The following is a 13,996-nucleotide window of genomic DNA, read 5'->3' on the forward strand; positions in this document are numbered from 1 at the left end:
ATGGCTCAATTTTTATTAGACATTGTCAAGATGAATGTCAAGTTTTAGACATTCATCTTGACAATGTCAAGCTATCCTGGTAAGCTTGTGCTTAACTAAAATTAATTCCAATAATTAAGTAACCATTTTTTGTTCTAATAAAATCATAAAATTATTAAAAATAAAATTTACATTTAATTAAAAAAAATCGCAACCAACACCATTGGAGATGAATTATATTTTCTTCCTAAATTTAAGTTAACATTTGAATAAGGATGTCTTGTTAGTGGTTCCACCTAGGAAACACACACAACACCGTTAAAGAAGCTCTTATAGTCACACACAGATCAAAGTGGGGACGCCGAGGACGTTTAAATGCTTTAAGGACGACATTACAACAGTAAAACTGGACAAACCTTGTTTCATACTTAACAGAGACATGGTGTGCTGGGTGTTGTGCACTATCTAGCACCATGGTTATGTCTTTTTTTTTCTTTCTTTTTTTTTAAAAAAAAAAAATCCGTAAAATTCATGAAGCCCTGAAGTGTGTGAATAGTCTCATTATTTTTTTTTTTTTTTTTTTTTTTTTTTCTGTTAGGTGGTTTAGCTTACTTTGACCTTTACTAGGTCGGTTGCCATATGAGTGAGCCCTTTGAATGTCAAACACTGGACGTCACTAGGGGTGCACATACCCTATCCATACCCGCCAATCCTACCCTACCCGCCAGTTTAACCGTATTCTACCCTATCCACTATTTGGCGGGTAGGGTGGCGGGTAAAGATTTTCTTAACCGCCAGTAAACGGGTAGGGTGGCGGGTGTAGGCCATATCCTATCCACCCTACTTAGGGGTGCACATACCCTACTCATACCCGCCAATCCTACCCTACCCGCCAGTTTTTTAACCGCATCCTACCCTATCCATTATTTGGCGGGTAGGGTGGCGGGTAAAGATTTTCTTAACCGCCAGTAAACGGGTAGGATGGCGGATATAGGCCATACCCTACCCACCCTACCCGTTGTGCAACCCTAGACGTCACATTTTTATTTCTTTTCTCTGATCTCTTGGTGGTACATGTATTTCTTTTATTGGCTTCATGGAAATGTGAGACAATGGATGTACAAAATTTGTTTCCAAATGCAAAAGTTCATTATTATTTTCACTATTAACTGCACGGTGATGCTTGGACCGCTTGGTGGTTGATTTTAGATTATTAATTCAAGTTTGTTTTAATTTTAACGGCCTTAGCCTAAAAGCTCTAAGCTTTTCTCCAATACAAGGGATGAGGGTCTTAAAATAGCATGATAGCTAGGGTTTATCATCTTTTCCTCATCTGCAATACAGCTACAAGGGTAAGGTCATAAAAAAAAATGACATTGCATAGGCTAAGTCCTATGGGCTAGATTGAGCTGTTAGATTGACCAAAAAGTGTTGCAAATCAAAAAATAAGTGTGGGAAAAAAGTTAACACATGTACCTGCTATTTCTCTCTCTTAGCATTTGCTCGCAGTTCAACTAGCCGCTAGTTTCAAAAGCTGAACCGTTCAGCGCTCAAAAAGTAACCAAAACGCTAAACCATTCAGCGTTGAGAGAAAATTTTCTGATCCAACGGCTGAGATTTAAAGCGCCGAACCAAACAGTGCTCAGCGCTAGATGGTGGTCCCGCTGACGTGGTCTTCTAATTTAGCTGCTAGATTAGCCATCCCATAGGACTTAGGAGGTTGCCCTAGCTGACGTGGATGGCCAATCTAGTCTATAGGACTTAGCCTAAGTGGGGGGAGAGGAGAAAGTCTGGATTAGATTTTTCCACATCATCATTTGTCTTTTGATTAAAGTAAAGTTTGTTAAATAAGATTGGTAAAGGTTTTATCTTTTATCTTTTTATTGTCATTTAGAAAAAGACTCTTTGTTAAAGTAAAGTTTGTTAAATAAGATTTTGGGAAATTTAGGTAAAAGGTTTTATCTTTATCTTTTTATTGCCATTTAGAAAAAGATGATAAATAAGACCTCCATCTAGGATGTTGTAACATGCCACAGATATATGAAATACGTTCGTATTGGCGAGAACATAACGTTCCCTGTTCTATTAGGACTTAAACATGGATATACCACGGAATAAATGATAATTGCTTCAACAACGTTGAAGTTGGATAAAAAAAAACATAATCAGAAGGATTAAAAGAGAATCCAATTTATATTAAGTATTTATCGCCACATTAGACACGTTATTATATTTGAATTTCAAACACATGGAAAAAATCGTACGAATTTCAAATATCGAAATAAAATAATAACATACCGATAAATTAGTTGGTGCTTCGAAAATGGAAAGTACCTCAGTCTAAGATAGTGTGAAATAGCCCGTGTCGTTACGGCACGGGTCATTCCCTAGTACTCTATACATAATGGATAAAGGTTAATTTAGTCATAGTGAAAGTATGAAAATCTAAATTCAATCTAAAACTACTGTCTGTAACTGTATATTTTATTTTTTGGGTTACAAATATATACAATTTTAATGATGGGTTTATCAAAGAGAGATGAATCAAACTTGGGTTCCTCAGAAATTTCCACAATTTTAAATTGAATAGATTGAATTTTAAATGATGATGATACCAATGATCTGAGTTCGAAACTCGCCGGCACCGAATTCTTTACCGATCAAAAAAAATTGAATTTTTTATTAGTCGACCTATATGATTATTTATTTATTTTTGAAATGAAAGGTTATATTAAGAATAAAAACACCAAGCCAGATATAAGTCTAGAGTAGTCAAAAGACTAAGTTTACATATGGACTATACTTTTCCATGTAGAATCTGACTGGTACCGACAAACTTATAAGTTTGCAACTCACAACTCCAAAGATCCATGCACTGTTTAACAGCAACAATAATCTCATAAACTGATTTATTTCTCCCCAAAAACATTATGTTATTTCTCTCATTCCATATATTCTAAATAACAGCATAATGAAGTATAGTCCAAACCTCTTTATACCTTCCATTTAGGACGTTGCGAATCCAAGCTTCAAACAACTGTAAAACTGATGTTGGAAGTGGCCAAGATATATGGAAGGGTTTCGTGAAGTAGTCCCATATTTCAAAAATAATCTTGCAGTGAATGAAAAGATGATCAACAAACTCATCTTCAGTATTACACAAAACAAAAATGGGACTATCCACCTGCACGCCTCTGTTAGCATTTCTCTTGTAGGTAGATAATCATTAAAAACTGCCCAAAGCATAAAACTCACCTTTGGAAGGATGGACATCTTCCATAAAAACTTCTCAAAAACAACAACATTACTCTCACCTGATAAGGCATCATAACAAGTACTAGTTGAAAAGTTATTCAGGATATCCATATCATCATCACCTTGCGTCAAAACTGGAACATCTCCCATGTTCCTTATTAGTGGATCTCACTTCGTCTGTTCATTTGCATCCAGTTGATGTATGAAAGAGCCAACCCAGCTGTGCGCCATCTCAAATCATCTCTGCAATAGAAACCTGTTTATTTTGATAAGCTTGGCATATAACAAGGAAAAGGTCTTTCAAACACCCTCTGGTCAACAATTTATCATGCCAAACCATTTCTGATCTTAAATCTTATAAAATTTTGAATTTCAAGTCACATTCTAGTAACATTTCTCCATAAATTCTGCATTGAGCTGTAAAATCATTTATTGGCATAATAATCTCTTGTTTAGCTTTCACCTTCTGATGTACAATCTTCTTCCAAAGAGCATTTTTCTGCCTAGTGTATCTCCAAATACATTTTACCAAAAGAAACCTATTTGTAATTCTAAGAATTTTTACCCCTAAACCACCACTACTCATTTGAAGACATACCTTAGTCCAAGCCACCCAAGCCATCGTCTTTTTCCCTTAAACATAACCCCATAGGAAATTCCTCATTAGTGCAATCATTTTCTTCTCCACAATCACAGGAAGATGGAATAAAGAGAGAAAATAAATTGGTAAACTTGAGAGATAATTTTTGATTAAAACTAATCTTCCTGCTTTGTTCAAATATTTTCTTTTCCAAGTAGCTAGCTTCATCTCCATCCTTTCCAATACATAGTCCCAAACAGAAGTGTTTCTAGAGCTAGCCCCAATAGGCAGATCAAGATACTTGATTGGCAACTTCTCAGTCTTATAACCTAACTCCTTAGCCAGAACTTCCACCACCTCATCAACACCTACACTTATCTCCAACTTTAACTTCATTCCAGTAAGAGTTTCAAAAATAAAGAGAATTATAAATATTTTAGTGACTTCATCAGAGGTTGCATCTAGAAAAATGAGAATGTCATCTGCAAATTGTAAGTGAGAGATCACATTACCAGTTTCAGCCACTTCAAAGCCATGAATTTGGCCTGTTTCTACCGCATAATTCATCAGCATGGACAAAATTTCCACCACCAACAAAAAGAGATAGGAAGAGATAGAATCACCTTTCCTTAAGCCTTTAGTTGGTTTGAATCTTTCAGCGGAACCTCGATTAAAAAAACAGAGAGATGAGAGGAAGATACATTCCATTTGATCCATCCAATCCATTTCTCATCAAAGCCAAGTTTGTGAAGAATACAGAACAGATCTTGCCAATTTATATTGTCAAAATCTTTCTCCATATTAATCTTTCATAGGATACCAGGCTTTTTATACTTCAAAATATTATTCACACCCTCATTAGCAATGAAAGCACCATCCAAAATCTGTTTATCACTAATGAAAGCCCCTTGGAAATCAGAAATCAAAATTGGCATGACAGATTTTAACCTTTCTGCAAGAAGCTTAGAAATTATTTTATATGCACTTTCTATTAAGTTCAAAAGCCTAAAATCTTTAGGAGTGCAAGAGTCTTCTTTCTTTGAGATGAGAGTAATAAAAGAACAGTTTAGTCTCCAATCTAGAGGACCATAATTGAAGAAATCACTAGGCATTCTCATGAGTCTACCTTGATAATTTTCTAACAAGACTTATAGAATTTAGCAGAGAAACCATCTGGACCTGGAGACTTGTTTGCACCCATATGCGTGATGATATTCCAAACTTTAGCTTCGGTAAAGTTTATTTCCAACCATTTATTTTGTTCCTCCCCCACATTAGGAAAGTGTAGAGAATAAAGAGAATAATATATGTTATTATTTTCAAAAAAAAAGGTTGAGGTAGTACTTCATTATTTTTTCTTTAATTGCAATTTGATCAAAACAGTCAAATTCATCAATTTGAAACTTTGCAATTGTATTTCTTTTCTTCCTAGAGCTTGCAATTTTATGGAAGCAAACAATATTTGAATCTCCCCATCTAAAGCCATTTTGTTTGGCTCTAAGCTTCCATTTCCTAGCTTCTGCATTTTCAATAAACTTCAACTGAATTTTGTATTGAAGTATCTCTTCAAGTTGACTAGGTTGAAGTGCAGCAGATTCCATCTTTTCAGTAAAACTCTTTTTTGTCACGGTTCACAGCACCAAATTCTTGCATACTCAGAGTGTTTAAGATTCTCCAATTTGAGGAAGAAGATGGTACTTGCATTGCCACTTTAATCCATTGAGTTCCACCAAACCTTCACCATCTTCACAAGTTCCCTATGCTCAACCCAACCTTTTTCCATCCTAAAATAAAGCTTGCTACTAACCATGAGACTAGTTGTCACTAAAATGGGATTGTGGTCTGATATAGTTCTAGTTAATGCTATTTAAAGAGCATTTGGAAAAGCTTCATCAAATTTAACACTTAACAAGAGCCTATCAAGATGGCAGAGTAAGGGATCATCTTGAATATTTGACCAAGTGTAAGAACCCCCAAGCAAAGGTTGGTCCACCGTTTCCTGTTGCAAAATGAAATTGTTTAGAAAACTCGAGTTCCTACTATCAACTTTTTCCTCTATTTCTTTCAGCATCAGTTCTTACTGCATTTAAGTGACAACAACCATAAAAGTCCAGCCACCGGTGTCGCATTTCATTCATATCTTTCTATATGAATTAAAATGTGGACAAGATGCTCATTTTTAGAACCATTTTTACTTGACCAAAATATTATTGCATCATGTAATTACACTATGTATTCTGAATTCTTTTCTTATTTTCATTTTTAAATTATTTATTATTGTTTTATAGAAAAATTGTTTTGGCACGGATTATACTACACCGTATTTTCACTTCGCCATTTCAAAAGATGCGCATTCAAAATAAAAATCCCTAAAAATTATGACAAAAATAAAATAAAAGGAATGATTAAAAAGATAGGCAGTAATTATAATTCAATTTTTTAATTTAAAGATAGCCAAAAACATCACAAAGCTAATCGATGTACTTGTCTCCGTAATCTATACTAAAATTAAAATACTAACAAAAAGTGAACCCCAAAGGACGGACGAACACAAAATTAGACCTATTATTAAATTTTTAACCCCCAACCACCGCATAAGAGTTTAGTCTAGCTATAGACAGTCCCAACAGGTTACAAAAGTACCACTTTGTTGGTTAAACTTCAACATAGAAGTCACTAACAAGCTGGTTAGGACAAGAGTAGGAAATTGATGTAATCCTAAGGGAATTAGAAGTCATATAGTTCTAAGAAAAGGAAAGACATGTAATAAGGTAATAGGACTAGGAAAAGGAATTCATAGTTCTATATATATATGATCACCAAAGTTGTGGTTGATCATATGAGCAAGATTAAAGCTTGTGTTTAGTTTTGAGAGATTTTCTAAACATCAATAAAGAGAGTTGTCTTTATATAAGCTAAGTTTCATCTTGCAGTTGCAATTAATTGGTATCAGAGCTTGTTTCTGAGCCATGGAAAACGAAACCACCATTGTGGGTGAAAAACAGTTCACCCCACCATCAATACAAGTTCCAATCCTCAACGCCACAAACTACACAGTATGGGCCATGATAATGAAGGTACTGATGAAAATCTACAAGGTGTGGGAAACAATTGATCCTGCTACATTGGACCCAGACAAAAACAATGTTTCCATTGGATTACTCTTTCAAGCAATACCAGAATGTCTTGTCCTACAAGTTGGTGAACAGGAAACTTCAAAGAAAATTTGGGACGCAATAAAGGCACGTAATCTCGGAGCTGATCGAGTTAAAGAAGCCCGTCTGCAAACCTTAATGTCTGAATTTGAAAGTGTGAAGATGAAAGACACTGATACTATTGATAGCTTTGCAGGAAAGCTATCAGAGATAGCCTCAAAAGCTGCCTCACTTGGACAATCCATTGATGAAGATAAACTGGTAAAGAAGTTTCTCAATAGTTTACCAAGATCCAAGTATATTCATATCATAGATTCTCTCGAACAAGTCTTAGATTTAAAGAAGACTAGCTATGAAGATATAATTGGAAGATTGAAAGCATATGAAGAGAGAATCCTTGATGAAAAAAACAATGGAGAAACTCAAGGAAAATCTTGTACACAAACTCTTACCAACAAAACTCTGCGACAAGAGGAAGAGGTCGTGGCAGAGGTGGTAGAGTAAACGGAGGCCGAGGAAGGGGAGGAAGGTTTAACTCACAAGATAGAACAACAAGTCAGAATGATTAAAACCAAGGGAAAGAAAAGAAGGATAGATCAAACATTATTTGTTACAGATGTGATAAACCAGGACACTTCTCCTCTATATGCCCTGAAATAATACAAAAGATGGAAGAAGCAAACAAGAATGAAACAAGGGAAGCAGATACAACTCTTTTCATCCACGAAGTTGTATTCTTAAACGAAGGGAAACTAATACCAAAGAACTACGAATCAAAAGATGGAGAAGAAGGAATCTGGTATTTAGATAATGGAGCCAACAATCACATGACTGGTAAGAGACACTACTTTTCTGAACTCAATGAAAAAATCAAAGGACAAGTGAAGTTTGGGGATGGATCTTCTGTATAAATTGAAGGGAAAGGATCAATTCTATTTCAGAGCAAAACCGGAGAACAGAAGCTTTTCACAAACGTCTACTTCACCCCAAACTTACAAAGCAACATTCTAAGTTTAGGACAAGCTACGGAAGTTGGATGTGATGTTAGAATGCGACAAGATTATCTAACAGTTCATGACCCAAGTGGAAGACTTTTAGTTAGAGTCTCACGCTCACAGAATAGACTCTACAAGATAAGTCTCATGATTGGAAGGCCATTGTGTCTGAATATGAGACTGGAAGATCAGACATGGAAGTGGCACGCAAGGTTGGGACACATAAGTTTTCAGAACCTTAAAAACTATGTCTCAGAACAAGATGGTTCGAGGGATACCACAAAAAAACGGAGTGGTGGAGAGGATAAACATGACTCTAATGGAGATTACAAGAAGTTCTTTAAAGGATATGCAGGTACCTAATTATCTATGGGGAGAAGCTGTACGACACTCCACATACCTGATAAACAGGATACCTACGAAAGATCTGAAAGACATGACTCCATATGAAAGTTTGCGAAAGAGAAAACCAAACATAGATCATTTAAGAGTGTTTGGTTGCAAAGCATACACAAAAGTTGATTCTGCAACTCTTAAGAAACTGGATGATCGATCTCAGACTCTTGTGCATATAGGAATTGAGACTGGATCCAAAGCTTACAGATTATTCAATTCAACAACGAAAAGAGTAATAGTGAGTCGAGATGTGGTATTCGATGAAAAAGCAAACTGGAACTGGAAAGAAACTAAAGATGGACCAAGAAGGGATCCAGGTATGTTTCACATGATATGGGGTCAAGTAATTGATGAAGGAGAAGGACCCATAACCATCAACACTGAAGAGAATCACTATGATAATCAAGAAGAAGAAGAGAATATTGAAAACACTGAGAATAACGTAGAAGAAGAAGAAGAAGAAAACCAAGAAGCTCAAGCTATCCCACCACTGCGAAAATCAACAAGACAGATATAAAAGCCACAGTATCTGAAGGATTATGTTCTTCAAGCTGCAGAAGAATGTGAGATTACGCTACTTTCTGTTAATGATGAACCAAGGAATTTTCAGGAAGCAAAGGTCTCGACTAAATGGACACAAGCATGTAGAGAAGAAATTATTTCAATCAAAAGAAACAAGACTTGGTTTCTAGTTGATAAGCCAGGTGGGGTAAAAGTGATTGGTCTTAAGTGGATATTCAAAATAAAACGGAATGCTGATGGTACTGTCAACAAATATAAGGCAAGACTTGTAGCTAAGGGATACGTTCAAGAATCAGACATAGACTTTGATGACGTTTTCACACCAGTTGCTAGACTAGAGACAATTCGTCTCTTAATAGCAGAAGCAGCATCAAACTCATGGGAAATTCACCACTTAGACGTTAAGACATCATTCTTACATGGTGAATTGCGAGAAGATGTGTATGTTGAACAACCAGAAGGTTTTGAAGTAAAAGGACAAGAGCATAAGGTTTATAAGTTATCAAAAGCTCTATATGGTCTAAGACAAGCTCCTCGAGCCTGGAATACAAAGTTAGATCAAATCTTAAGAGAAATCAGATTTGTTAAGTGCTCTAAACAAACATCAGTATACAGAAGAGAAGAAAAGGGAACACTTCTTGTGATTGCAGTCTATGTAGATGATCTATTTTTGACTGGCAACTCCCTTAAGGTGATCAATGAGTTCAAGAGAGAAATGTCATCAAAGTTTGAGATGTCAGACCTCAGAAAACTCACTTATTACCTTGGCATAGAAGTCCATCAAGGAGTAGATGGGATTCAGATTAAACAAGAAGCTTATGCAAGGAGAATTCTGAAAGAAGCAGGACTTGAAACTTGTAATCCAACTAAGATACCAATGGAGTTTGGACTTAAAGTTTCAAAGGCACAAGAAGAAGCTGAGATTGATCCAACGAGTTATAGAAGAAATGTTGGATGCCTTAGATACTTGTTGCACACAATACCAGACTTGGCTTTCTCTGTGGGAGTAGCAAGCTGTTATATGCAGAGTCCACGCAAGTCTCATGGTGATGTAATAAAGTAGATATTGAGATATCTAAGAGGAACAACCAGCTATGGATTGAAGTATGGTCGAGGAGGATCAAAAGGAATTGTTGGGTATAGTGACAGCAGTCATAATATTGACCAAAATTATGGAAAAGGTACAACTGGTCATATATTTTATCTAGGTGAAGCACCTATTACATGGTGTTCACAGAAGCAAGACACTGTAGCCCTCTCATCCTGTGAAGCTGAGTTTATGGCTACAACAGAAGCAGCTAAACAATCAATATGGCTTTAAGAACTGTTGGGTGAAATCAAAGGAAGAGAACCTGAAAAAGTTCTCATCAAGATTGATAATAAGTCTGCAATTGCACTCACTAAAAATCCAGTGTTTCATGGGAAGACGAAACACATTCACAAAAGGTATCATTTCATACGAGAATGTATCGAGAAGGAGATCATCAACGTTGAACACATACCAGGAACTGAGCAGAAAGCAGATATATTGACAAAGGCATTAGCTCGGATCAAGTTTGAAGAAATGAGACAATTGATTGGAGTACAAGATATGTCACGGGTAAGGTTGAAGCTTAACGGGGAGAATGTTGGTTAAACTTCAACATAGAAGTCACTAACAAGCTGGTTAGGACAAGATTAGGAAATTGATGTAATCCTAAGGGAATTAGAAGTCATCTAGTTCTAAGAAAAGGAAAGACATGTAATAAGGTAATAGGACTAGGAAAAGGAATTCATAGTTCTATATATATGATCACCAAAGTTGTGGTTGATCATATGAGCAAGATTAGAGCTTGTGTTTAGTTTTGAGAGATTTTATAAACATCAATAAAAAGAGTTGTCTTTATATAAGCTAAGTTTCATCTTGCAGTTGCCATTACACTTATCCATTCCCAGGGGAGGGGAACCCCAAATTGCAGCATCGTTACCACCTTCATTACATAATCCAACATCCACTCGCGTTCCGATCATTTTCATCATAAATCGTCTCAATAGAATCCATCAATGGAGATGCTTCAAAAAATCCCCCTGTAGCTCCCGATTGTACACACTTACTATACGTGTACGCTTCTGGTGGAGTATAATACGATGCACCGTAGTTAACAGTTGGATACGAATTACGGTAACTCATAACATATGCAGGAGGACCGTATAAAGGTTGATGATGACCATAGGATGAAGCTCCGTAAGGGTACGAATGTTGAGCTGGTGGGGGGCTTAGATTAACTGGCCCAACAGAAGTATCACCTCCATTAACAGGTAATGACTGTGATTCAGTATTTCCTGATGTATTAACAGAAATTGCAACCGCACCAGCAGTACTGCTGTTATTACCGTTGGCCGCATTTTTCCCTTTTTTCTTTCTTTTCTTTTTACCTCCGCCACCACCACCGCCGCCACCACCAACATTGCCTTGCTTTTCATTTAGAGTTGATTGATTCTCTGGTTTTTTCTCGCCCTCTTCTCCTAGATTATCATCAGCGGCATTTGGGTTGTTGTTGTCGTTCTTGTTCTTCCCTTTCCTCTGTTGTTCCTCTGATTCTATTGGTTGAGGCCAGAGTTCCGCAAGTTTTCCAGCTCTAATTAGCGTTTTGATCAATTTTTCCGAATCAACATCTCCTGTTACTGTTACTTTGTGTTGTTGTGAATCAATTGCTATCTGATAAACACCTGTTTTTACAGAATAGAACCATAGTGCATACATATATGTTTCAGTTTCAAATTTTCAATGATATAAAAAACATAGGAATAAATTTTTAAAACTAATGATTGATTACTAATGATTATACCATCAATGCTTTGAAGAATTTTCTTGACTTTTTTCTTGCAACCTTGACAATGAATGGATACTTTCAGTAGCGATGTCTACAAGGATGATAAAGAAGAAGAGATTGGAAAGAACATGCATGAAATAAAAATAGTAGATGAAAGTAGTGCATATAGAAAGCTAATTAATCTACCTGATATCTCAAGGGCTCGGGGGATTCTTCAACAGTTGTTGCAATCACTTGGTCCGCTGCCATCTAAGTGAGTCTTCAGAGAGAGCAGAGAGAGAGAGAGAGGTGAGCTGAATTGAGAAGTGCAGAGCAGAGAAAATATGGTGCGAGAAGAGAAGTTTATATAGAGAAAGACAGGGATTTAAGATTAAGTGATTTTCATCGGACGTCCCATATTAAAAACTTAAACACCCTTAATTAATAAATTTTGAAATATCCATCACCATCAATGGTACATTTTTGTCTTTATGGTGCATATGTTTGTGTACCATCACTGCACACTTGGTTTATTCGGGTACAAGTACAAATCCAATCAAGTTAAAAGGAGATAATAATATTGATGATGAAAGAAATGAAACAAGAGAAGAGAAATGTACTGTTGAAAGAACCAGATTCGGAAGGGCTTTCCAAAAAATAATCAACGAGTTGGACAAATAATATCCAGCAAAACTTGTCTATGGATTAAGCATAGTATTAATGCTTATGGATTGCGATTCTCTTAGTCAATTCACTGTCTTCTTTATTCCTTGCATATATAGCTTATGGTCCAAAAGAACATAATCTTATTTCTCCTTTTTGATATGATATGCTTACTTTTTAGTTTTTGCCATCTTTTATAATCTCTTTTCGGTCTTTGTAACCTTTCAATGCTCGAAAGATCTAACTTTTGTTACAAATATCCGCATATTATTTTTTTCTAATTTGTCAACGTAATTTAGATTAGCAGTTAATTAAACTGCTAATCATCTTTTCTCTTGATGAATTGCTTTTGCCTGTTTTAAGAGGTTTACAATGGGTCTCAAGAGATGAGAATAAAGACCCAACTATAAAAATTTGAGAGGGATAGATCAAGGAGAGACCTAGAAATTGATATAGTCGGGCTTTTGGAAATAATGCGAAACACTTGCATGAATGCAAAAGTTTAAGTCCCTATTCTTTTCAAAGATTCGGGGAAAATGGAATGATCTCTTGTGAATATTCTACGTCCGCAAGAAGTGTGAGTGAATGACAGAATGAACTCATCTTATCAGTACAAGAATGGGAAAGATGGGATATTTTCGGCTTTGCCTAATAGCTCGTTTGGCAACACATAAAGAAGCTACTTCTTGACTTATTTAAGTCAAAAAGCAAAAAGTCTGGTTGGATGTCACATTATAAAACAACTTTTATAAGTAGAAAAGTAACTTATTTTCATAGCCAAAAATCTCGATTTCCGACTTCTCGCAGAAGTTGCAGAAGTAACTTCTCCTCGGTAATACCATCTTTATTTTATTTTCTTTCTCTTTATACGCTCTCTCTCATTCTTAGAACTTCTTCGTCTTCATAGAAAAAAATATCTCCTCTTTCATCTCTCAGAGTGATAGTGATCAAGGAGATAAAAAGAAACTGATGTCATCCAAAGGTAAATCTTTAAAAAAAATTGATGAAATTTCTATAATAGACATGAAATATATATCAGTAGAAAATGGTTGATAAGGGAAACAAAAGATATTTTTTTCTAACCGATTCCAATTATATCTTCCACGTATTTGGAAGAATTTTTTCAATCTTCCTCTCCGATTGTCCGTTAGTACATTGATAGTAGTAGTATTGACTATTGAGCTTATTTATCTTCTGATTCAATTCCGCTTGGAGTATATCAAAATTATTGAAAAAACGGCCACTAGACTATTGTCCTCAATTGAATAGTCATCTTCTAATAAAAAGAAGAATGTTTTGTTTGTCAAGCCCCAGAGCACTCTTAGAGCAAGGGCTATCTAATGGGAGATCTCATTGGATTTGAAAGAGTTTGATTAAAATAGATCAAATTAGGTACTATTGTGGGATGAGAGATCTCACGCATACACCCAAAATCATTCATATGAATGAGTGTCTAACAGTCTTCACTAGGAGGCTAAAGATCTGTCGCTCGCCCAAAACGGCTTAAGATGTGCCGCATGAAGAGATTTTCTAGTTTTTTATTTGGTTTAAATTCTTTTATGCGAACCCACTGGAGTTTCATAAAAAAAAAAAAAACTAGGAGGCACATGTTCAGCCTCCTATCCTATAAATTTACTCGCCCACGATCACTCTTTCAGT

The 13,996-nt window shown here is 35.9% G+C and overlaps 2 protein-coding genes across 2 annotated transcripts; both read right to left on the reverse strand.

Annotated features, from left to right (window-relative positions):
- Positions 1-3,868: 3,868 nt before the first annotated feature.
- Positions 3,869-4,926, reverse strand: LOC113351689. Its single transcript, XM_026595631.1, has 2 exons — positions 4,635-4,926; positions 3,869-4,479 (listed from the first exon to the last, which is right to left on the reverse strand). Exons 1-2 carry the CDS (start codon positions 4,924-4,926, stop codon positions 3,869-3,871), a joined length of 903 nt encoding a protein of 300 aa, XP_026451416.1.
- Positions 4,927-10,741: 5,815 nt separating this feature from the next.
- LOC113353768 (heavy metal-associated isoprenylated plant protein 36-like) lies at positions 10,742-12,028 on the reverse strand. The gene is made up of 3 exons (XM_026597266.1): positions 11,882-12,028; positions 11,711-11,786; positions 10,742-11,591 (listed from the first exon to the last, which is right to left on the reverse strand). Exons 1-3 carry the CDS (start codon positions 11,942-11,944, stop codon positions 10,858-10,860), a joined length of 873 nt encoding a protein of 290 aa, XP_026453051.1. The 5' UTR covers positions 11,945-12,028; the 3' UTR covers positions 10,742-10,857.
- Positions 12,029-13,996: the final 1,968 nt, after the last annotated feature.

Source organism: Papaver somniferum, chromosome 2 (assembly GCF_003573695.1).
Source record: "Papaver somniferum cultivar HN1 chromosome 2, ASM357369v1, whole genome shotgun sequence".
In the NCBI taxonomy this organism is placed as follows: Eukaryota; Viridiplantae; Streptophyta; class Magnoliopsida; order Ranunculales; family Papaveraceae; genus Papaver; species Papaver somniferum.

Excerpts from the sequence above, each read along its gene's own strand:
- LOC113351689 (XM_026595631.1), bottom strand. The coding sequence starts at position 4,926 with ATGCCTAGTGATTTCTTCAATTATGGTCCTCTAGATTGGAGACTAAAC. Across the intron at positions 4,480-4,634 it reads TTTGAAGTATAAAAAGCCTG|GTTCCGCTGAAAGATTCAAA; the intron begins GTATCCTATGAA and ends TTTTTAATCGAG.
- LOC113353768 (XM_026597266.1), bottom strand. The coding sequence starts at position 11,944 with ATGGCAGCGGACCAAGTGATTGCAACAACTGTTGAAGAATCCCCCGAG. Across the intron at positions 11,787-11,881 it reads CCGAGCCCTTGAGATATCAG|ACATCGCTACTGAAAGTATC; the intron begins GTAGATTAATTA and ends TCATCCTTGTAG. Across the intron at positions 11,592-11,710 it reads AATTCTTCAAAGCATTGATG|GTGTTTATCAGATAGCAATT; the intron begins GTATAATCATTA and ends CTGTAAAAACAG.